The following is a 25,489-nucleotide window of genomic DNA, read 5'->3' on the forward strand; positions in this document are numbered from 1 at the left end:
CACCGTGTTTATGAAGTCTACAGTAGTATATGGTGATGTCCTGGGCCTTCACATTCACGCACCACTCACTAACTGAACCTCCCAGAACAACCTCCAGTTCCTTAAGTGCCCTATACAGGTATATTTCCTTTTATCTTTCACACTAGTATTATTTTAACCTTATCTTTTCTACGTTTAGCTATGGGTAGATATACAAATACTTACTATTATGTTTTAATTGCCTGCAATATTCAGTACAGTAACATGCTGTACAGGGTTGCAGTCTAGGACCAACAGCTATACAATATAAAATAACTGTGTAGTAGGCCATTCCTAGGTTTGTGTAAGTACACTCCATGATATTCCCACAATGTTGAAATTGCTGAACGACATTTCTCAGAACGTATTTCTGTCACCAAGTGGCCTGTGACTGTACAGAATACAGGAGCACTGAACATTCAAAATGGGGCTAGTGTTATTGAGGGAGTAAATTTTTAATTGTATCTTGTTTCATTAATTTAAATTGAAACAGCCACATGTGGCCAGTAGCTATCACACCAAATACCACAGATATAAAGAATTGGTACTTATGAAAAAATACTTTAAGGGATTCCTGTAGTTCTCTTAGAAAAAAATTCAGCTTGTGACTTTATATTTATTATTTTACAGGCCCAAGAACACCTCATTATGGAAAAATGATGACTCAGCAGGCTTTGCACAACGTCATGTTTGAAGGCTGTTAAACAATATGTAACTCAAATATTAGCTAACTATGCAGAACTGATACCAATTTAAGCATTTTACATTGACAACTATAATAAAGGATGTCTTTTTGGAATAATAATCTTATTCAGACTACACTCTTTCAGCTATTTGTTAAGACTTTTGTGTTCCCAATTACAAATGAAAAGAATAATAATGGCGTGCCAGTCTCATTAAGCCATGGGGTACAACAACCCTCTCAGGCAAACTATAAATTATAGTTGGCACAAGACCTCTGAGTATGCTAGAAAATCAGCCACAAAGTGTGCCATTGTGGTGCCAAGTGGTGGAATCCTGAGAGTGGGCAGCTAAAGGTGCTCCAAATGAAAGAAGGGGAGCAATGGATGCTGATTCTACCAGACACTGGCAATCCGTGGGGCCATCATGTCCTGGAACACAGCATTCAGTGCTATCTCCTACACCCAAATGTGACTTGCAGAAATGATTCCATGATGCCTCACTGCCATGTGTAAAGCTAAATAATCAGCATGCTCACATTCATGGCTATATTTAGTGGCTGAGGGACAACCAATTCTTCAAGTGTCCAAGGTGGCCTGGAGCAGTTAAAGGTGTCACTTCTTCCACCTCTTGAGGAGGATGGTAATCTAAGGCAACTCCTCCATCACTAGTTACCTCCCAGCTGCTGAAAAGAGGTCAGCAAAGTCCCTGTGTGCTGGGAACTTGAGTTCCTTCAGTGCTGGGCACAATTTTAAGACATGCTGACAAGCTGAACTTATTTCAGAGACAGGACTATCTATATTCTGAGTTTTAACAGAAATGATTTAAAAAGTGAGTTGAGAGTTTTGGAAAGCCATATTTTTTTATTCTATATTTGGTACTATGTGTAAAACATTCAATTTATAAAATATTTTATTTTAGAAAGCCACCACCCACACCTCTAAACAATAGACATTTGTTTGCACTAGGTGTTCTTGAGACAATTATAGAAACTGGATTACTCAGTATCACTTTCATTTCATATTGACAAGTACTCACTTCTCATCAGTTTGCTTTGCATTCCTTTGCAAATACCTATGTTTTCCTCATCGGCACTGTTTTGACCCACTGATTTTATGGTAGTGTCCAATTTCTAAGGAGATAATGGCAACCATGTATGAATATTTAAGACTCAGTCTTGAAAGAGCAAAGCATGAGACATGGTCTCTAGGAATGTACCATATCTGAAAGAAGGCTACATGTGGAAAAAGTCTCAGTAAAAGATGTATGAAGATGTGAATTTTTACCTATGATGTGACTCTGAAATACAGACTCTGCAACTGCATCTTCTTCATCCTCTTGTAAGTTTTCATTTCCCTCTTTTATCTGCAGGAAGAATAAAATGCTGCAAGTTCTTATTCGTTTTATTAAATAGATATTTTTGCAATCCACAGAGTAATGATACATTCTATAACAAATATGTGGGCATATGTGTGTGTTTGCATGTATATACATGTGTATGTGCACATACATATACATATATATTTTTCATTCCACTTTTCTCCACTCCATCATTTGGCTTTGTTACAAGTTTTAATTAATAAGAGCATATTTTCAGACATATAATCTAATCTCTGAAGGAGAGAATTTACAGGGTATCTAATTCTACACAAAATTTTAGAGATAATAGCTTTGCTTTTTAATACTTGATAAAATCAGTAACACAGGGCAGTTAGGAAAAATTCAAGTCTAAGGAGGTATAATTCCTCCAGAGTCAGTGACTTCCACTACAAGTGATTTTAATAAGAATAAAAATATATACTTTAAATATACGTGGATCTCCTGGCTTTTTCCAGGAATGTAACTAAAAAGATGATTTTTAAAAATTCTTCCCATAATGAAAGGAGATGACAATGATGTATGTATGATCAGTGAACTAGAGCAGTGAGTCATTTATCTAGATTTTTTTCAAGCCAAAAACATTCCTCCTTATATTTCGGTTGGAAGGCCCAGACGCTTGATTGGGCAGCATCAAACGGAACCGATACAGAATTTAATGAAGTCTCAGTATTTTACAGATGAGAATCCTGATGTCCAGAAAGTTTCCTTAAAGTTGGCACAAATGTAGTAAGTGGCAACACTGGCATGAAAGCCCAGGTCCCCTACTTCCCAATCCAGTAGCAAGAGAAGTAGGAGCATCAACAGCAATACCAACCACAATAAAAACAGTGAACACCTACATACTGTGTGGCAAGTGCTGTTCGCAAGTAAGATCTTAAAATCCTTACAACAGTGCTATGAGACGTGTACTATGGTTAGCTTTATTTTAGAGATAGGGACCTATCCCAGAGCAACAGAGAAGGTAATTGTCGAAGTGGTGGCACTGAGATTTAAACACAGCAACCTTACTCCAGATTTGTGTTTACTGCGGGGACCTTTGTTATTCTCAAATTTCCACTTGAATATGCCTGTGTAGACTTGGCCTGAATATCAAGACAACTTGGGGGAATGATCCTATGTAGCTCTTTTAAAATACATTCCAGCCAGTCACCAAGCAGCCAATGATAATAATGTGCAATGCAATGGGTGCCCTCGTTAGGCACGTACATTAGAGATTGCCGGTGGATTTACTGCAGGGCTTAGTTGAATGCCAATAAATTATTATTTTATACTCACAATGTGAAAGTTGTATGGCTGCATACTGACCTTGAGCTGGATTTAACTTTCTGCTTTTGCCTCCTATTTTTCATACTTAATGGAATAAGACCAATTATTTACATTTTATGACTGCAGTTTCAATATTAGAATGTAATTGGTGCTTAATCTGTACCATGCTGATAGCCAGAGATGGCAAACTCAAGACAGTATGGAGACGGCTAACTCAACCCTGGCAAGGAGAGATCGTTAAGGGTTCAGTATCAAGAGGCCATGCTTCATCACTTTCTTTCCCCTTTAGCTGTCTAATCTGTGGGCATTTCCCTGTTGTTTAGAAACTCCACAGGAAGAAAGTCAGAGAATGAAAGAAGGCAGGAAAAAAGGGCTTCATTAACTGACTGTGTTCCTAGCAGTATATATTTACAGATGGCAGAGAGGAACCTCACTCTCACTCTGAGTATGAAAAAGACCAAAGTACTGCTTATTTGCCTTCCAAGGTTCTCTTTGCTCAGGGATCTGTTTGTGACAAGGTGACCCAAAAGCCCCCAAACACCTTAGTTTCCATTAATAATCCATTGGGAGCCTTTTCTCCTTCTTTATAGAAACAACAAGGAAATCATATTTTCAGTTTCATATCACCTCTTATGACAGTATGTTCCATATTTCCCCCATGTGTTAATGCAAAATAGTATTTCCTTTGGGTTTTTCTAAATTTACACATTTTAAACTTGCAGGGGTGCCCTTGAAACCTGTTGGACTGTGAATAAATCATCATTTCTGTCAGCCTATGAAATTCTAAACAAAAGAATCAAATAATTAGAATAAAGTTTTTATTTACAGATAAAGGAAAAGAGGCTCCAGAGAGGGTTAATAATCTATTCAAAGTCACACAGAATTTCCGTTGTCGAATAGGCACTCCTGATTCCTATCCGTTGCCATAATTCAATTTTTCAGAGTGTCTTGTCCTGTTACAGCTCTCCTTTCCGGACCTTCAAAAAAACTAGCCTGACTTTCTTAGTGTCTTCCAGTTAGATTTGAAGGCAATATTCCAAGTATCCACAAACTATATTTTAAGAGTAGTAAACATTTTCTCTGTGTGTGTGTGTAATTTTCTGCTCTCCTTCCATTCTGTTCCCTACCCCTTCTGTGGCCCTTCTCCACCTCCTTCCTCTAATTATTGTATTTAAGAAAGCAAACAAAAGCTACTGCCCATTTCTACCTGTCAGCCCCTTGCTAGAACCTTTCCAGGGCTTTATGTACTTAACAGCAAATGCTAAACATGGTCTCTTGGGACTTATAAGAGGAACTGGGATGGTGAACAAGGCCCCTGGCTCTTTCAGCTCTCCTGCGCTGGATGACCCATGAGGGACTGATGACTCATGAGGGGGAAATTGTGAACTTGAAGGGGATGGATGAAGAAGCAGCAAAAAAACGGAAAGTAGGGGAGTGCTTTAGAGTGACATATGTGTCAGTTCTAATTATCTATACAAATAGATTTCAATGCAAAGTGGTGAGTAATTTTAAAAAATCTATTTGCCTATGCAAATGAAGGACATAATTTATTTTGGCAGCAGATTCCACTTGCTAATTATATTTTTCATAGGATAAAATTTAAATTAATTTTCATTCTTGATCCCATAGGAGCTGGATGTTGGTGGAAAGTTGTGGGAGCTTTCCTGGGAGTAAGGGGAGGAATTTGCCAGGTCAAGTATTTGCCAAAAATAGGCACAAGTGGGAAAGCCTCCATGTGGGAAAGCACTGCAAAGAATGGGGGTAGACAAAAAAACAAGAAGTCTGGCAAGCATTTGGCTCAGAAAAGACTAATGGTTAGAAATTTAGAAATGTCTCAGTAATTTCTGCTGCCCAAGGAACAGAAACAAGTTCATGTCAGTTACGTCCCATTTGATAAAAAGTAGAAGCTTACTCACAAGCAGCAACTACGGGCTGTTTTGGGTTTAAGTTAGTTGCCAGTGCTTTGGTTGTCTTCTAATGATTCATCCCTAACTCTTGTTCATCTTGTGGGGCTCTGCAGTTCTATTCGGGAACTACTCCAAACACCAGTCTATAACAGGCAACAATTAAATATCACTGTACCCCTATTTTATTAACCCCTCTTCCTAGGAAGGCCAGGAACAAATGTGCTTACAAGAGATACAGGAGGAAAAGGGGAGAAAATAATTCATCATTGATATAATTTCATCATTAAGCCCAATTTTTAGAACATCCTTCATTTGGAGTTCCATACATATTCCTTCTCTGAATCATCCTAACACTAACAGCTTCCCAGGAAACCAACATTTTGATGTCAAAGCTCATTCGAACAGGAAAAGAACATAGTGAATCTAAGTGAGACAGGAAATAATCCTGGGAGAGAAAACTCCTGGAAGGCATAACCTTTGGAAAAATTAGTCATTTAGAAACTTTGCAGGCGGAGGGCAAAATATGCATGCTTCTTATTAGCATCAAAATACCATTTAGAACAGAACTGTTCAATTAAGGATGTTAAAATTATAACATTTCGCGGAACTTAATAAGATGATAACAATTTGTGTAATTATTGTACTATTTTTTGCCGTTTTATCACCACAGTACCATTCTAATGGGATAGTATTTGATGCTTTTTTATTAGCAGACATGATCTTTTTTTTAGACTATGTGACACTGGGTGAGGAGAATACCCATAATTTAAATTAAAATACCCATTCTAAAATGGTCATATTAAAATGGTTCATGATGAAGGTATATGATATCATTAATTTTGTTAACGATTTTTATTTTTGTCCAGTGATAGTTAAATAGGAGCCTAGAGATGTCTTTCTTTGAAATCTTTCATTTCAGAAAATTATCTAAATTCACAGGAAGGAAGAACTTACAACATGGAGTAGCATAGTGTACCTCTTTCTGACTTATTCACTTAATACCAAGCAATCTTTCTGAGATACCTGTTCCCTATTTTATAATGATTTTATATAATTTAAATAAAAGTACCAAATAACATGGCCCTTGTCTAAATTACACAAAATTAGAGCTCAGTGGCTTATAAATGATGGCAGAAATGGGGCCATCTAAGACTCTGAGACTCTGAAATGAGAAATTCAGCAAAACATTAATGGGACTTTTAAACATATTTTAGAATGTTTCTAGCAATACGAAAAATGAATACGCAGTTACTAGTGAACTAAGTGGAGGCTCGCTACACATGTGGATTTGTTATATGTATGAAAATAATCTTTCTACTATCACTATATATTTGAATACTAAAAATGCCTTACGACTCTCATAACTATATATCATCTTAGTTTGCAAAGAACAAGAGATGGTGGTATAGCATGTCATCAGGTTTTTCAACAGTGGTTTTATTCAGATAAAAGCGTAACGTAATGCATTGCATATAGACATTGTTTTCATCAAAAAAAAAACTGCTATGAAAAAAATTCTTTGCAACACACTTTAAAATAAGCAGACAGCAAATTTACCTTGAGCCCTAGTAGGGGGAAATTCCCTTCAACTCTGAATTTTAAAAGGTTCATGGGTATTCACATCAACGTGCTGTGGGGTTACAATACATTTCGTTTTGCATCTAATCTCCTTCCTATATAGGCCAGTAACATATAATAAATGAGTTTTCACTCCTATTTTTGTACTAGTCCCAAAGGAGTCTATAGTAATGTCCTTTCTGAAATTAGTAATTTTAGCCCAATCCATGCTGATGATTATAGAGATGAAACAAAAAGCATTGCATTTTAGATTTTAAAAAATGACTAGTTGGTCAACTATCCAGGTTAATAACATTTCTCTGCATGGAAAAGCTTCTCAGCATGACTAATTTGTCTTGGAGCTAACTAGAAAAATTACCATAGCTCTATTGATTACGTATATGTGGGGTCGTTAGGGAATTTTTGTATTTCACAGAAAATAATAAGAGTGTTTCTTGCAGATATTCTGGAAAGACCAAAGGACCCTGTGAAAGACTGCAGATAAGAGAGGAAAAGCATGGCAAATAACTTTAGCATTAGGAAGTAATAAGAAAATAAAAATGAAATTGTGGAAGCCAAATGCAGAGTCTTTTTGTTTTTTTAGTACTTCTGTGCAGTGAAGATATACCCTAAGCTGTCAGGACCATATTAAATGGGGCATAGTTAAATTGAGTGCCTCTGATAAGGGGCTCTGCCAGGCTATCAAAGTTTTCCATCAGCTGGATTGAATTTCCAGCATATTGCACATTTTCACACATTCATTCTCTCCTTTTCCTTTCAGTGACACTACAAGGGCAGCCTTAGATACGCTTATAATTTGTGGTTTTATAATGCAGGAGACATCTATGTTTTCAAAGTAGGGATGATATCATGGAAGCCAAGAGAAGAAATGGTGTGGGGGAAAGACAAAAAGAAAGTTTGCACTGAACATAATCTGCATATAATTTTGGAGAGTTTATTAAAAAAAGACCTTACGGCTCTGTAAAGTCAAGAGCTATTTGAATAAAAAAAATTAATCATCTGTTTCTCTCAAATTAAAGTATACAAAACTCGAAGGAACTCTAAACCTCAATAAGGTTTAGAGCTAATAATTAATAACTAATAATGTCAACTATGGTCACTTTAAAATCTCTTCTCTCGAATGACTCCAGAAAATAATGCATCATTACCTCATATTTAAAGTTTTCCCTCAGAAAATGGTAGCATGTACTATATTTTTATAATCTCTTTATGAGAGTACAAAAAAAATATGGATATAGTAATTCCATAAAGAGATTTTTTTGTGTGTTTAGCTGCTCTGAAAAGGAACAATGTTTACCAAAAGGAACAATGAATACTATCAAATCATTTATACAAGTACGTAAAGAATGTAAGGAGAATAAATGTAATTTAAGGTAATTTTAAAACAAAAATATTAACTGAAACTAGTACACCCCAGGAAAATATAAAAATACTCCTTCATTTATTTTTTAATTTTTAAAAAGAAGTCTATTCCCTGAGTTCTGAACCTCACAATAGTCTAAATGATAGGAAGCCAAGTTCCAAAAAAGATTTCTTAGCCTTAACCGCCTCTGTCTAAGTTGCATGAATTGGTACATACAACTCCCATAAAACATGAACAATGCTTAAATCAAATCATCACCACAGGCAATACTCTCTTAAATTGTCTAGCACTTTTATTTTTAAAATCACATTCGTTCCTTTTTGCTTGCTGGTGATATTAGAAATAATCATCAAAACAAACTTCCAGCCCAATGGTATAATTTGAAGATGATGCTGGTAGCATCATTTGTCTGGACTCATTGCGATTATCCTCATCGTCCTGAAAACAGCTGGGAAAAGTGGCATTTCCTGAGAGCCAGGCCCACTCAAGGTCCAGCTGCTAGCTCTCTGCTGCAATTGTCACCAGGATTTCTCTCTCTTTTTAGAAAACCTTTTTCACTGACCTTTTCTTTCCCCCCACTGCAATCTCTTACCCACACATTTTCATTAGCAAACGGTAGAAAGAGCTCAGCCAGAACATCTCAGATTGAAGCACTTGATACCAGGATGGTAGAGCACTTACCAGGGAATCTTCTGATACTTCCATATCGGCTTTGATTTTCATGTTTTTCTTGTGATTTCCTTGAGTGTTGATAGAGCTGCCGGTGAGACAGGAACCCTGAGAACTGCCCTTTAACACATTCCTGCAGGAAGCATTACTTGATCCACTTTCTGTCTGTGGAGCTGCTTTCTTATCAACTCTGCAGGTAGAAAGTGATTCCTCTGATAAGTTACCTTGTTCTTCTTCAATCACTCTCCTTTTCCCAATCTTTTAATATTTAAAGTAACCTCCTTGTAGCTCTTTGTCTTTAAACCTTTGAAGGATAAGTGTTTCTCACGGGCCTTTATCAAATCTTCAAATATTCTAGTAGTGTGTCAGTTTAGATTTGACAATATAATAACGTATTTTTTATTTTTATAATTACTTGTGGAGAGGGGCAAAATAAAAACCACTGAAGAGTGATTACTAAATACATTTTTAGCTTAAGAGGGTAAGAAGTATAATTATTTCTGGAATGTTTCCAAGTATATGTTTGCTAGGTATAATCAATGAAAACCACATGCTTTAAAACGTATGTGTAATTTTCTTCCATTTCATGCCATCTGGGTACAGTCACAGTTCCTAGTGTAGGTTGAATTCCTATCAACCCTAATAAAACTTACCATTCTTTAATTTCAAAGACCATTGGTTTGGTTAACAAAGTAACATGGACTAAATTATCATTTTATTGCTACCTTTTATTTCATTGTTTAAATTCTGGCTAATGTACAAAAGACTGCTACTATTCATTTCTGCTTGTATGAAAAACACGCTTGACTGGCATTTAATGCACAGGAAGCAAACACTCCCTTTAAGGTGGTGGAGGGACCCCTCTACATTGCTACCTGCTTTTCCAGTTAGTTACCTGTTCAAGAGTTCCGTCATGAAGGTGTCTTTTGTTGAACATGTAACAGGGCTGTGTCTCTTCCTTGGTTCAAACTCCAGTTGGCTGTAAATGTCTTGTGGTGTTTTCCGATTACTTTTGCTTTGTAAACCGCTGACCGGATTATCTGCTGACTTGGAGTCCTTGATAAGCTCATTTTCTATCTCACACTGTAGTTCAGGCTTCTTTTTCTCTTTTTTTCTTTCTGATTTTAGTTGCTTGTTTCCAAACCCCAAGACTTTTGCATCTTTCTTTTCCACTTTGGTTTTGGAGACATCCATTTTCCTGCTACTGAGAGCTGGAAGTCTACTCTTCCGAAAACCAAACCAGCTGGCAAAAGAAGGCCCAGGCTTCTGCTTCGCTTCCACAAAGGTGGGCTTTATTTGTACTTGGCCCTTTTCCACATTTTCCTGAATGCACAACATGACCTTTTCTTCGATTGTGGGTGAGAGGGGGGCTTCTGAATTCACAGCATCAGTCACGGTTGCAGAGGCATCTGGATGCCTTCCAGAAGTTTCTAGCTTGGATATACTGCTTGTTTCAAAAGTACTTGGATGCTGGGTCCTGCCTGGGATCTGCAGGGCTTCAGGGAAGGCTGCTGGGGTGGGTGGGCATCTGTGGCAATCACCGTCTGGTTCCCCAAGTACAGCCACACTGGGGCACTCTCCTTGGGCGTAGGCCTGCTGATCTTCCTTTCCAAGTGGGGTGAGGAGTCCTTCGGTCTTTGGAAGGACCCTCAAAGGCAACTTGCTTGGGCTCCCATGCTGACTGGTAGAGCTGCCGGAGCTCCCCAAGGAGCCCTGCCTGGAGGAGGGGTGCCCCAAGGGCCTCCCAGCACTGGGGAGGCTCTCCGACATGGGAGCAGAAGGGACCTTGTTGGGAGAGCTTTCTGTGGAAGAGTTCTGCCGGGTAAGAGAATTGCCTCTCTCAGCAGTATTGGTAATGATCTGAGTTCGGACTTTGCCTGACCCTTCCATGGGGGGCGTGGAAGGCTTGTCTCCTGAGTGTGTGCTGAAGCTCTGGCTACGGGCCTTGGCACCATTCATGCCTAGAGCTGGTTTTAGGTGTGGTTTGCTAGAGGAAAGGGATCTTTTCATGGATCTATTATCTACCCTGTCCCTTCCATCACTCCCAGGGATGCTACTTTCCAATGACTCTTGTAGTGCTGTTTCCAGGGGAAGCCCCTCAGCTAAACTGTCCTGTGCCTGTGAGTCCGGCATGGTCACATTACTTTCGCCTGCTGTGGTCTCCACGCTTGCTGGATTCTTGGAGTTGCCTGGCTTAGACTTGTTCACAGCCACAGAACTTTTGGAGGCCTCATTTAAACTGTCTTTTTCGTGTTTCCCTGGCACGGTGGAACTTTTCCTGAGCAGCTGGGGAGACTTGATGAGAACTTTGAGTCCCACTGGAAGGCGAGTTTTCAGTCCTTTCTCATGAGCACTTTGACAACCATGAGAGCTGTTATGGCTTTTGGAGGGTGATGATGACGATGAGGGACTGCTGACCTGAGATGATGGTGACTCATTTACCCCTAAGAAGGAAGGCTTGGGGGATGTAGAGGCTCTATCATTCAATTGTCCTTTTCTCACTGGAGATATACTTTTGGAGGATGTTATTTCCAGTGGCTCATGGGTTGAAGGAGAATTCCTGGGAGTCTGTAATCCTGCATCCATCTGTGGGGTCCCAAGTGTTTGACGAGGAGAGGTTTTGGGGACACCTCTCTTTGGAGAGACTTTTGGAGGCCCCAGGGCCATTACGGTGAAGGAGCTGGAGGGGGCATGAGCAGGGCATCTGGTTTGAATTACGGCTTCTGGGGAGGGCATAGGGTGAGTGAAGACAGGCTTTTTGAAAGCCACAGAAGGTTTCTTCCTCTGCACTTCTGCTGTGGCCTGATTAGACGAAATAACTGGAGCAGAGGTTCCTTTCAGCAGAGGGGATTTGAATGGGGTCCTTGCTATTTCACTGGGGAGCTTGGTTTCAGACTTTGTGGATGAAGGCGCTGGTGAATAGTCATAGCTGGGTCTGGCCAGCAGGGAGACGGACCTGCCTGGAGGGGGCGGAGGAGAAGGGGATTTCGCCCCTGCCTTGAGCCCAGAGCCACAGTGCTCGTCCCTCGTCGGGGGCTCTCCACTGTCATTAGACTCAATGTCAGGCCTTGACCGTGACCCTGGAGTCTTGGGGCACTGGACCCAGTCCCTCCTGCTGGGCATTCTGGAGCTGTGCGGAAGTTGGGTGGGATGTTTTGGAATGTGTGGATCTGGTCGTAATTCAAAGAGGGGCCCTGGGGTCTCAGTCTTCATGAACCGTGTGAGTTTCCCAGGTGCTAAGGCTGGTGGTTTTTCAAGAGTCACCAGGCCAGATGAGGGGAGTAGTGCGGTGGCCTCAGGTTCCATTAATTTTGATTTCTGAAGTGAAGACTTGCCCCTGGCAGGTATTTTTGTCAGATTTTGCTTTTGATAGATGCCCACGGGGGCCGAAGACCTGGAGTGACTCTGGCATGATACAGTGTGCGTTGGTTTGACCAGCTTTTGCTGCTGAGAACTTTGTGTCACTGTCCTGGAGCTGAAAGATTCAGTGGACACCCTGGAAACATTGTCTACATGATCTTTTGGAATGTTTTTCTCAGTGTCTTCTTCAGACCTTTTTAAGAAAGTATAGTCTCTTGCAGCAGCTCCTGGCTGTAAACAAGCAATTCCCTGAGGTAAAAGTTCAGTACGTTCTGCCTTGGGTCCAGTAGGAGCTGAATTGATGGAAATTTCCTTTCTGGTAACAGTGACAACTCCAGTCTGGTGAGAGCTAAATTCAATGGGCTCACCATCTTCCGCATCAAATATCACAGTAATACATTCTTCTGAGGAAGTCCTTTTTACAACTCTTTGCTGCTTAATGAAACTAAACGTCTTTGGCCTAGTCTCTGAAGGGATGGGCACTTGTTTTTCCTCCTCATCAGGAGACTCAAATAGAGATTTTCCAAACCCCACAAGGACATCCAGGTTCTCCATGGACTTATCGGTGTCAGCAGCCAATGACACATCTGAAGGACTTTTCTCATCGCTGCTCTCTATGTGCAGCTCATCGAGCATTTCATTATCTTCAGTGTCTGAAAGCTGGATGTGGAGAGCCAGGCGGCCGTGGCCTTGTGGTTCCCTCTGTACCTGAGGCACCTGCACACTTGGGCACAGCTTCCTCTCCGAAGGACAGCTGCTGGCACAACTTGTCAGCTTTTCAGGCCTTTCCCTGGGATAAACTGAGGGTGTGCCTTCCAGAAAGTGTTTTCTATTCATCTCCCAGCCAAACAGACTGTCAGAAACACTGTGGGTTAATTTACTGCCATGTGGCCTGTAGCTCTGGTTTGGAACCGCTTGGAGCAACGCTAAGGTGGAGGAGTCATCATCTGCATCATCGTGGGAATCTAGATCATAAACAAATGTCTTGTGGGGCTCCTTGCAGGGGCTCCCTGGGTCAGCTGCTTTGCAGGGGGGATACTCCTTGAGGCTGCTACTTTTAATTCCTGGAGAATATATTCCTTCATTCGAGTTCATGCAGTCTTTATAACCCCATTTGGTTATCAATGATGGGGGTTCAAGTAACACTTTTCGCTTCTGTAGCTTTCTTAGCCCTTCCAAAATGTGGCTTTCCTTGATACGAGTTGGAGGTAGTTCATTTGTAGGACTAGCAAAGCCACTTGGGAGCGAAGAATCAATACTTAGCCTTTTATCCCAGTTTTGTGATGATTGCTAGGAAAGAAAAGTAGACATCAGAAATGATTGAACCACGTAGATCACAAATATATAAAAGGAAAAGTCCATCATGGGACTTAATTTGTACTAGTGGTTGATAAGTATTTACATATAAATGCCTACATTAATTAGCTAATTAATTTATTCACAAACTGTGCAGCAAACATTGATTTTGCCAGGTCCTGTGCTAAGCAGCACAGTAATCTAAAGAAATAGAAGGTAAAGACCCTGTCTTCATGGAGCAGAGATCCCAGCAGGGGAGAGGAAACTGGCCATAACTAACTGTATGTCGAGGGAGAAAACAAGAAGTGCAAATGTCGTAGGTACTCTGGAGATTCAGAGGAGGGAGGCCACAGACAGGTCTATTTGGAGGAAGGCATATAGAAAAGGTATATATATATTTTCTTTTAAACTTACCTGGCTCTTGAAAGACAGACAGGTTTGCCTTAGGTTAAAGTGGGGGAAATGATTTCCAGGTGGGAGAAATGGGATGGACAAAGACCTAAGTCAGAAGGGACATTCAAGGTACATTGAAGTAATGACTAAAAGATGATATGGCCTTATTGTCGAGTGTCTACAAGAGGTACAGAGGGTAAAGCTGGAAAGGTAAATTAGTCCATATCTTCATACTCACATTTGATAGTTCTATGACTTCATGACTTTATTGGTAGGCAATGGATATCTATGAAAATTTTAAGCTACCACACACACACACACACACACAGACACACACACAGACACACACACAGGCACACAGACACACACACACAGACACTCACACAGACACACACACACAGACACACACACAGACACACACACAAACACATACACACAGACACACACACACAGACACACACACAGACACACACACACACAGACACACAGACACACACACACAGACACACACACACACACACAGACACAGATACACAGCAGCTGGGCATTTGCTGTTAGAATCTTATAATAATTATTCACCTACCAAATTTAGAAGGGTCAATTTCCTGCCAGTCACCCTTCCCAAATGCCAGCCTCAGCTTTGGAAAAGTATATGGGAAATGGCATAGAGAAAAGACTGTGCTCTACATATTCACATTTTTTTCATAGTATTGCTAATAAGAAATGGAAGGGCAAAAAAAAAAAAAAGGGTGCTAACATTTACTGAGCTCCTGTTGTATACCAGCCGTTTAGAGTGCTTTCATTCCATCTTCATAACAGGCACTCCATCTTCAGAGACTCATTGATGGGTCTGTTGGAGATCACACAGAAAGCGCTGGAGCAAAGGTTTGAACTCTGGTTTCTGAGACTCCTTCTACAACACTGTCAATTTCGACTCAGTTCAAAAGTGGCTGTGAGAGGACATGACTGCCTGGGCAGTCTTGCTCTGGAGCCTGCACTCCTAATCGATGCTATACTACTAAATCAAGCTCAGCCCCTTTTCTTGCCTCTACCTTAGTCAGTGTCATAATAGAGATCACAGGTTACCCACACTATTTCTTAAACGGTACTTACAGAGTATAGGGGGCTGACCTAGTGACTTCTTAAGAAGGCTATATGATTAATGGTAAAGAGCTTCAAGAAAAGGATCTGGGTTTCAGAAGTGCACTCTATACCAGTTTTGGCTACATCAGTCTCCTCCTTTCCCCACACGCTTACGTGTAGAGGTTGAAAAAAAATGTCAGAAACTTCCATTTGAATCTGGGCTTTTTAGTACACTGTAAACATTTGCTTACATTGGAGACATTTTCATGAAAATTATTCTCGTTATCAACAATGCACACATGTATTTGTTCTTAAATCAAATTATAAATTTTCTTTAGAAAATTCTCCACTGTCAGAAATTGCTGGCAGTAGATGCTGTTTGGTGATGCTGCCCCAGTTGCTCTTCCCTGTACTCCTTTAGAAATCAGAAGAAATCCCATTAATGAATCTGGGTATTACAGGTCCACCAGAGAGCAGCTGCCATAGTGTGAGTTTCTAAGAATTTCCATGATTCTGATAGTCATATTGACAATAAATAAGAGAAGCCAGGCCAAAGTTCCTCACAAGAGCTTGAAAAAGGTAGATCTGTCTGACCCTCAAGAAGACATGCTCAGCCTCCTTTCTGCCTTTCTGGAGCTTGTCCTGTGCTGCATTGTGACTTGCCCCAGAGTCAGCAGCTGCAAACCTCCCAGGGCCCAGGCTCTCTGCCCAATGAGATTAGTTACATTTCTCCTTCAGTCCTACATAGGAAGTTATAGCATTTAATAACTGGAGAAAAGTCTGGACCAGTCTTGATGCTTGGGGGTAGGAGAGGCATGAAGGCCCTGTGGGAGTGATGGTGGGGAAGGGCTGGCATTTCTCACACGCAGATCTCTCCTTTGCTGCAGAAGGTGGAAGAGAGTTGCTCTCAGGAAGCAGTGTGGTTGGCTAAAAGACGCTACTGCTGAGGTGCAGGCCTGTGTTTAATGCCCATAGTCCTATTTCTTACCTGGACAAGAGTCTTATAATTTCTTTTTTCTAAAGGGTGTTCTTAGTTTTAATGGGAGCAAATTGATCTCAATAACTAAAGCAACCTTTCCATGTTTGAGGCTGATTCAACAAGGCCAGTATAACAGAACAATTAAGAGTGTGGGTTCTGGAACCTACTGCCAGGCTCTGCCATGTACTGCCTGTGGGATCTTGGGCCAGTCACTTAACTTCTTAGCACCTCAGTGTCCTCTTCTGTGAAATGGGGAGAATAGGAGAGCCTGTTTAATAGGCGATTGGGAGCATTACATGATCTAATGTTCCTGAAGTCCTTAAAAGGCTGTGCTGCGTATGGTAATTTCTCATCAATTAGAGCTGAATTCCTCAGTAGGGCAGGCTAGTGCATTTCATGCAGGCTTCCTTTCTGTTTCTACACAAGTATTTAAAAAAACATATTTGTGAGCTCAAAAAGTGCAATCAATCACATATTGTTATATGAGTTAATATTCAAATTCATATGCTACAAGTTAATTATGTAAGTTAATACTATGCGAGTACCAGCACAAGGTAAGGAACTGCAGGAGTTTCTTCAGTAACACACATTTCAAATGTCTTCATGAATCTGGGTCTGGGTTGCGAGGTCCCTGAGAAACAAGACTGTTCACTGTGAGATGTGATAGGTACTCCATGACTATGCCAGAGCCTTATTAAGGATCCAGAGAAGAGCCACCTGAGTGTCCATGAAGCGCCTGCCTTAAGAACCTTCTTTCTGCTCATTCAGGGGAGAGATTGCCTTAGGACATTAAAAACTACTGTAATTGGAAGAATTCCAGCCAAAAAATGAAAGAAAGTGAAAAGGCTTTGAGAGGGAGAGAGACAAAGAGGTGTGAGAGTGAAAACAGCAGAGGGAGGGGCCCTGGGAGCCAGTGATATTCACAACGTGAGGAAACATCCCTGACCATCTTTACAGTCTGTTCCGAACTAGGCCCTGAGTGCTCATTATTCAGAGCGCCTAACAGCTCCTTAGAGGGAACAATTTTGATAATGCGGCACGCTCTGTACTTTGCATTGGAAGCCTGAGTCCAAGGGAATAAGCCCTAAATGCAAACTTGAAATCTTCTTCTGAGTTCTTGTTCAGAGGACGACAAAGCTATTCCCTCATCAATATCTCCTGGGAGTTCTGGATTTTTCTTGGTTTCTACACTGCTAAAACCATGAACTAAATTTATACAAATGGTAGAAAAATGACCTCCAAATATTCTGATCTAGGGTTTCTATTCTTGTGTGCTCTTTCCTTTTCTCCAACATTAGGGAATGGATAAAACAGCTATTTCACATATTTCCCTTACATCAGTGTACAGAGAAGTCCACTCAAAGCATGAAGGAATCTCCAGCTGTGTAAGCCCACTGTGCAGATGGGATCAATCTACTAGTAGTAATTGTTAAAAATCCCCGTGGGCCAGGTGCGGTGGCTCACGCCTGTAATCCCAGCACTTTGGGAGCCGAGGCGGGAGGATCACGAGGTCAGGAGCTTGAGACCAGTCTGGCCAATATAGTGAAACCCTGTCTCTACTAAAAATACAAAATATTAGCCAGGTGTCGTGGTATGGGCCTGTAACCCCAGCTAGTCAGGAGGCTGAAGCAGGAGAATCATGTCAACCTGGGAGGCGGAGGTTGCAGTGAGCCAAGATCGTGCCATTGCACTCCAGCCCAGGAGACAGTGTGAGGCTTTGTCTCATAAATAAATAAATAAATAAATAAAATCCTGATAAAGGAACTCTTGGTATTTATATAAGTAGAAATATGCCTACCTACACTGAAGTTGTGGTCTTAGTCATCTCATCACGCTGCCCTCCAATTTATATTCAAATAGTGTTTTATGAGGCTATGGCATGGATGAAAGGAGGTCATTGTAATATATGAGCAGGTACTCAGCAAATGGTGGTTTCCTTTTCTTTTTTTCTGAGATGGAGTCTCGCTGTGTCACCAGGCTGGATTGCAGTGGTGCAATCTTGGCTCACTCCGCCTCCTGGGTTCAAGTGATCCTCTTGCCTCAGCCTCCCTAGTAGCTGGGATTACAGGTGCGTACCACCACACCCAGCTAATTTTTGTTTTTTTCAGTAGAGACGGGGTTTCACCATGTTGGCCAGGATGGTCTTGATCTCTTGACCTCGTGATCTGCCCACCTTGGCCTCTCAAAGTGCTGGGATTACAGGCGTGAGTCACTGCACCCTGCTGTTTTCCTTCTTACCTTCCCAACCGCCCTCCACCTCCATGACCAAATCCTATAAGAAGAGGATCCTTTTCTAGTTCAGCTTGATGCCCTTGTACCTTGAAAGGAGGCCTCACCCTTTTCCTGAGGTTCTTCCCATCGTGCCACGTGTAGGAGGAGCCACTGGAGTACTCGCTGCAGGTGCTTGAAAGAGACAGTTCGCTGCTGCTGCTGTAGCTGTTTCGAGGACAGAGGTGACCAGGGATGACAGTCCCCAAGCCAGGGCATTTCAAGGCCGATTTTGTATTCAGTTGGTGTTCCTGAAAAAGCAGGACAGCTCTGAGCAAGGGCTCAGGTCAGAGGAGAGTAAATATCGACAGAGCCTTATGTGAGGTAAGTGGGAATACAGATGCTCTTCACCTTATGTCAGGGGTACATTCGATAAACCCATGGTAGTTGGAAAGTCAGCTGAAAATGTACTCAATACACATATCCCACAGAACATCACAGCTCAGCCCAGCCTACACTCACATTAGCCTACACTTGGGCAAAATCCTCTAACACAAAGCCTATTTTATAATAAACTGTTGAATATGTCATGTAATTAATTGAATACTGTGCTGAAAGTGAACATCAGAATGGTTGTATGCGTGTTCATAGCACAGTGTGTACTGAATGTGTATTCTGCCTTCCTCATAAAGTTGAAAAATCCTGTCAAACCACCCTCAGCTGGGGATTGTCCGTGTAGTATGGCATCATAGTTAGAAGCAGACTTTGGAGTCAGACAAATCATAGGCTCAAATCTTGGCTCTGCCTCTTACTAACTGTATGGCTATGGGGAAACTATTTACTCTCCTACAGCCACATTTTTATTTTCAAAGAAAATCACGATACTATTGCTTATCTTATAGGGTTATTGCAAGGACTAAATGAGGATCTAGTTGTGAAGCACATCACAGTGTCTGGTCTACAGTAGGTACTCAATTATTACAAGCTGCCATCATTATTAGGCAAAAGTACCACAATGATGGTCTTATTTTATCTAGCCATACTGGTGAGAATATCAGATCAGTATCAAATCCTGACTCTAATGCTACAAAAGGACAAAGACAGAGTCATATCTGACTACAGGGTTCAAGAGCATGCAAACTGGCTGTGAGTCTAATGGTCTGGATCCTGGGCTACCCACTGCCACTAAGCATGCACTGAGCAAGGAAGACTCTGACTTCCATGGACTTTCATGTTCTCTTTTTAGAGGGTGCAGCTCTCTGAGATTTCTGCTACAGTTTCTCCCGGCTCTGATGGCACCATTCTAAGTCAACAACCAGATGCCCATTGCCTATCTGCACTACCTCACAGAAAGCCATGACACCAAACTCAGGTATCATGAGCCTAAGCTACAGATATAACAGGGCTTTTCATATCCTGTCCTTGTTACCACTTGGCTGTCCACATGGTAATAACCCTCATATCAAGTAGATCTGGGTTCTGGCTCTGGGTTCTGAAGATTCAGACTATTAGAATTCCACTGCTTCTGCATAAGACAAGGGTGACAAAGTTGTAAACATCCCAGCACATCTTGACAGCCACATTACAGGCCCCTCATGTAACATATGAAGCGCTACAAACTGGACAGGCTAAATTAATTTACATCCCAAACACTGAGAACAGAATCTCTCTATTACCGTCCAATTCCAGTCTCCTATTTATATAAAGCTTTGTCTCAGAAACTCTTTGATGGGAAGCCATCTGTCTTTCTGTCACTTGCAGAGTGGCAAAGCCTCTTACTTATACAATTTATTGACACTTTATGGGTGCCTTTCAGTACCTGAGTACTTATCACTGTTTTCCAAATGCAATTCCAAGTGACGGTGACTAAAAGCCAGCTTGGGGAAGGAAGGTAATGATGATCCTACAGTACTTGTAGTAAATATTAACCCCCTACATCAGTATATAGGGCATGTTTAATTTACTCGCTAATCAATATCTATAGTGCTTAATAACATGAGATTTTCAGTATTAGGCATCTGCCTTACTATCAATACTTCATCTTTGCTGCATAACAGTCTCTTTAAGTGATCTAAAAATGCCAAGAAGTTTTACTACCCTATTTCTTCCCCCTTAAATTTCGCTCTAAATATCAGTGAAAGGAGAAACTTGTCTTAAAATCAGGCTTTCAGCAATATCTATTGATTTATGACCTCGTTTATTGCCGGATGTAACTTAGTTAAGGAGAGTTCATATTTGTATCTTCACAGATGCTGAAAACCCATGGGTCTGTCGCAGAGCAGCGACTGCCATTTAAGCCTCAGCCCTTGTCAGCACCTGGAATGCGCTCCAAACAAACTTTCAGAAATATCTCAGCAGGCTCCACTTCTACTGCGTGCTTTCTGTTTTCTCCATTCTGTCCTCTCACATTTTGTTGTTTAAGTAAGCAGCGTGGTAGTTGTTATTTAGAGCTGCCTCTGCTCTGAGAGACGTGTCTACTCTCCAGAGAGAGAGAGAGAGAGAGAGAGAGAGAGAGAGAGAGAGAGAGAGACTGTCTGTGGTCCCATGAGGCTGTTCAGATCTAAACTCCAATGGCCTTTCTGCACTCTGCCTGGCTTTGGTTATACTTTAAATTCTACCTTCTTGCAAGGTATTCAGGAAGGCTTGCATGTGATTCTCTTTGCCCTTCCTGCCTGTTCTTCCCACTACATCTATTAAAATTATAGCTATATTTACAACTAAATTCCCAGCCCTCTTTTAATGTAATAAGCACCCTTGCCCACTGACGTCCACAGGTATACCTCCTGTATAGATGCTGGGGTAAGATGACAGGAAACTAGGACTCAGAAGATGGGCTGCAGTAAGAAGGAATTCCTGCTTCTCCCTTGGCCTGAACTTGAGATGCCCTGATGTGATAGCGGATACTTGAGGTAGGTAGAGAAGGCCTGTCACTGTCACATGGGAGCAGGCAGGGGCAAGGGTGGTTAAGCAGAGAGGTGTCCTCTAAGACAGCTTTTCACACTTTAATGTGAACTGAATCACCAAGGGATCTTGTTAAAATGCAGATTCTGATTCAGTAATTCTGAGGTAGGACCTGAGATGTATGTGGTATTTTTAACAAGTTCCCAGGTGTTTCAATGCTGCTATTCTGTGACCCGTGCTTTGCACAACAAGCCTCTAGGAGAAGGTATTAAAGAAGTCTGTCTCTTGTGTGGGTTCCCTAGCAGCACACTGTGGTATCTTGCAGTCTGACATGGGCTGTGCTGAGCCAGACAAAGGGAATGGCTGAGCCTGCCCACAGGCACATGAGTTAGGGAGAGTGTGGTCCTGTACCGGTGGTTACAGAGTAATTCCCTGCAAAGAAGAGGAGGCAGCCACTCTTTTCTACTGGGAAATTCTCCCACCTTCCTCCACCTTGGAAAATCAATGTTTGAACTTATAAGGGATGCTGAATCACTGACATCCTGGCTGCAGACTGAGCTCTTTTTTCCTACAGTTTCCTTCATCAGTATGTGATTATCACATAGGATTATCTATGCCAGTGAATAACTGTTCTGTCATTGAGTACTTGAACTCCAAGGCCATTTATGAGGTTTAAATTCTGGCTTTCACTTGCTAGCTCTTTGAACTTGGGAACATTATTGAACTCCTCTGTGACTCAGTTTCTTTCTTTGTAAATGAAGATAATGAAAGCACCTACTATGTGGGATAATTGTGAAGACTGAGCAGTCCTTGACAAATGCTAATGCTTAGGGACTTTTAGATGGGTGTTGCTGCTATTACTGAAAATGTTATATATCCATATGCGGGGCATGGTGGCCCACATCTGTAATCCCAGAACTTTGGGAGGCCGAGGTGGGCGGATCGCCTGAGGTCAGGAGTTTGAGACCAATCTGGCCAACATAGTGAAACCCCCTCTCTACTAAAAATACAAAAAAAAATTAGCCAGGCATGGTGGTATGGGCCTGTGATCCCAGCTACTTGAGAGGCTGAGGCAGGGGAATTGTTTGAACCAGGGAGGTGGAGGTTGTAGTGAACTGAGATTACGCCAGTGTACTCTAGCCTGGGTGACAGAGTGAGACTCCATCTCAAAAAAAAAATATATATATATATATACACACACACACACACACACACACACACACACGCAAACACACACACACACACACACACACGTGTCTTGGCTCTTCAACTAAGCCATCAGTTAGTTCATGGTTTCCTTGTGGGACCCTGTTTTATACTTCCTGATGCCCTATCATTCTCTGATACCTGGTGCATAAGTGGTAACTGCATTAGGCAATAGCCAAAGGTGGATGCACTTTGTTACCAGGGATCACTGATGTGAGCTTCTGACTTCTGGGGACATGTTAGTAGAGCCCTTTCTCAGGGATCATTTCCACCTTTGCTGTGGTTTGTTGTGGGTGTGGCATAGTACTACATATTAAGAGAACAGAAGAGGGCCAAAGGAACAGAGATCTTATGCGTGTTCCAATATTGTTAGCAGGAACTGTGTACAAACATTTCCTGTGTTATCTCATTTAATCCTCACCACAACTCTCTAAAATAGAAAAGAAATATCATTACCCTCTTTTTCTAAATGGGAAGGCTGAGGCACTGAGGTTTTAATACCTTGCCCAGAGTCACCCCATCAATGTAACATTCTGATGCCCAGCCCAAGTCGGAACCATTATGCCATAATGGCAAGTCAGGCCCCTGACAATGAGCAGAGCTCCCAGAGATACACAGAACCCCATGAATCCCAGTGAGTTCTCATTGGTAATAATGACTTTTTTTTCTGAGATGGAGTCTTGCTCTGTCGCCCACTGGAATGCAGTGACAAAATCTTGGCTCACTGCAACCTCTCCCTCCTGGGTTCAAGCGTTTCTCCTGCCTCAGCCTCCTGAGTAGCTGGGATTTCAGGCACATGACACCATATCTGGCTAATTTTTGTATTTTTTTTAGTAGAGATGGGATTTCACCATGTTGGTTAGGCTGGTCTCAAACTCCTGACCTCATGGTCTGCCTGCCTCAGCCTCCCAAAGTGCTGGGATTACAGGCATGAGCCACTGCGTCCGGCAATAATGATTATTTTAAAAATTCTTCATCAAAAATGCATATTAGCTTTTATTGCAACATTATCTTAATTACGTTGATTTAATAGGCAAAAATACGGTCTTCGGCACTACCCAAAGTGAATTTTTCTCATTGTTTATTTTAGATTACCACTCTGAATGGTTCATATACTTGAAACATTCTTACTGTGAGAAATGCAGTATAACACACTGGGGTCTGTTGGGGGGAAATGGGGGAGGGACGGGGGGTGGGGAGGTGGGGAGAGATAGCATGGGGAGAAATGCCAGATATAGGTGAAGGGGAGGAAGGCAGCAAATTTCACTGCCTCGTGTATACCTATGCAACAATCTTGCACGTTCTTCACATGTATCCCAAAACCTAAAATGCAATTTAAAAAACCCTACAATTTTAGTTAAAAAATAGAGATATAGAATGAAGCCAAGAGTTTCATTCTTCTCATTTTTAAATAAAAACTCTGCACTTAAAAAAACTCTTGACCTTAAGGCCATACTATAGATTGGATGCCATTAAGTCTTTATGAATATTTAAAGTGACAACATTCCACTGAAATTTAATTCAAATATACTTAAGAATATTTACATTTAATGGTCTATCTACACTGACAGAATTATTCAGTAAAATAAAAAAAATAGTTATCCACAAATGTTAATGTCATTGTTTTAAGCCTTACATTTTTCATTATATATTTGTGGTTTTTCAAGTTACTCTTTTTGTGTCAATGAGAGTTAAAAAGCCATGCTGGTTAAAGTTTTGTCAAATAAGCACAAAGCTAACCCCAGCTAGAGAAAAAAAGTGCAGAGCCCATGAATTTTTAAAAATTCATACATAATATATCATAAAAGTAGGATGAATAATATGGGATGTGGGTTTTAATAAAAAGCTCCTTGACCATTTCTCAGAGACTCTGAGATGTAATCAATATCCAAAAAAGTATCTTGGGGACAGAGCCAAGATTTATGATATTTTTGCCAAGAATGACACTTTCTGCTTACTATATCAGCTTGGGGGACATGATATTGAATTTCAGAGAACACAAGAAAGGGAGGTATTTTTATCTGCCTGACAATGCTTCAAGGATGCACTTTATGGTTTGCTTGTGACATCATATTTGATGGAAGGAAAATAACAACCAAAACAAGTGTTCTGAAGGCAACTGGGAGACTCACGTGCAGCTCAGCATCAGTTCGTGACTGCGTCAGACTTCGGCTTCTTTCCACCTCTGAAAGCAAATCTCCGGATGAAAGATCCAAGAGGCGTGAGTGAAGTTTCTGGGTAAAACCAAGCAGAAACATGGAATAGGGATAATTTAATTGTTTGTTTCAAAATCCTGCCTTAGACAGTTAAATCTCAAAAGAGTTAACATTTCCAGATTAAATAATACATGTCCTGATTTTAAAAAGTTTATTCTAGTTTATCAGTGTTCCATACATGTATATGTATGTGTATATGCAAATTATACTTTGTAAACAATAATCATGCTTTTACAGTCTGTCAGTCTGCCTTGGAAAATATGTAGTAGAAAAATATCAGTAGTAGTTAAAATAAGTAGTAGAAAAACTATGAATATCCTGATATATTTATTGGCTAGTATGAAAATTAACATTTGATATTCACATTACGGAAACCAATTGCCAAGTTCACCTTATTATGTTGAGCAGTGGTTAAAATGCGAGCAGATAATTATAAAAGTGACCTTATTTCTAAATAGCATTGATCTTGTGAAATCTTCCCTTGGACACATTTTAACTCAAAGTCATTAATGTCATCTGTTAGGAACAATTAATGTGAATAGAAAATAATTGCATTGGGGATCTGGGGACTCTGAGGAATTTGTACATTAATATTCACGTGCTATTCAATTATATACTGAATTCTTTATTTCAGTTTTGTTTGGGAGGCATGCTAAGCCAGAGACATTTCACTATATTAATCTTTATACTAATTACCAAGGCTTTTCTGTGGACATTAAATTTGATCTGTTTAATTGCAAGTACAATAAAACTCGTGATTTATGCCTAATGTTTCTGCTAGGCTGATGACATTTTGAAAATGGCACTTATAGCCTGGTTTGCCTTGGTTACAATTTTTGTAGCTTCAGATGCTAAAAAAAATCTAATTGAGTAAGTAAATAATGCGGCTAAGCATGCCTCTCTCACTTCTGAAAAGTTTTCCTACTCCTTTTGCTCCCTGGAGAGACCCTGCTGCACACTGATGCTGATCTAAGAAATGCCTTTG

The 25,489-nt window shown here is 40.8% G+C and overlaps 1 protein-coding gene across 8 annotated transcripts in view; it reads right to left on the reverse strand.

Annotated features, from left to right (window-relative positions):
- The window catches only part of NCKAP5 (NCK associated protein 5), a 976,754-nt gene that overhangs the window by 99,694 nt on the left and 851,571 nt on the right, over window positions 1-25,489 (reverse strand). For all 8 annotated transcript variants that reach the window (XM_032250728.1, XM_032250729.1, XM_032250731.1 and 5 more), the window contains 5 exons: window positions 24,421-24,522; window positions 18,310-18,492; window positions 9,758-13,512; window positions 8,875-9,052; window positions 1,986-2,064 (listed from right to left, as the gene is read on the reverse strand). In XM_032250728.1, the coding sequence (XP_032106619.1) occupies window positions 1,986-2,064; window positions 8,875-9,052; window positions 9,758-13,512; window positions 18,310-18,492; window positions 24,421-24,522 (4,297 nt within the window). The remainder of the gene's footprint in view (window positions 1-1,985; window positions 2,065-8,874; window positions 9,053-9,757; window positions 13,513-18,309; window positions 18,493-24,420; window positions 24,523-25,489) is intronic.

This window comes from Sapajus apella, unplaced genomic scaffold (assembly GCF_009761245.1).
Source record: "Sapajus apella isolate SASKATOON/1434 unplaced genomic scaffold, GSC_monkey_1.0 scaffold72, whole genome shotgun sequence".
Lineage (NCBI taxonomy): Eukaryota > Metazoa > Chordata > Mammalia > Primates > Cebidae > Sapajus > Sapajus apella.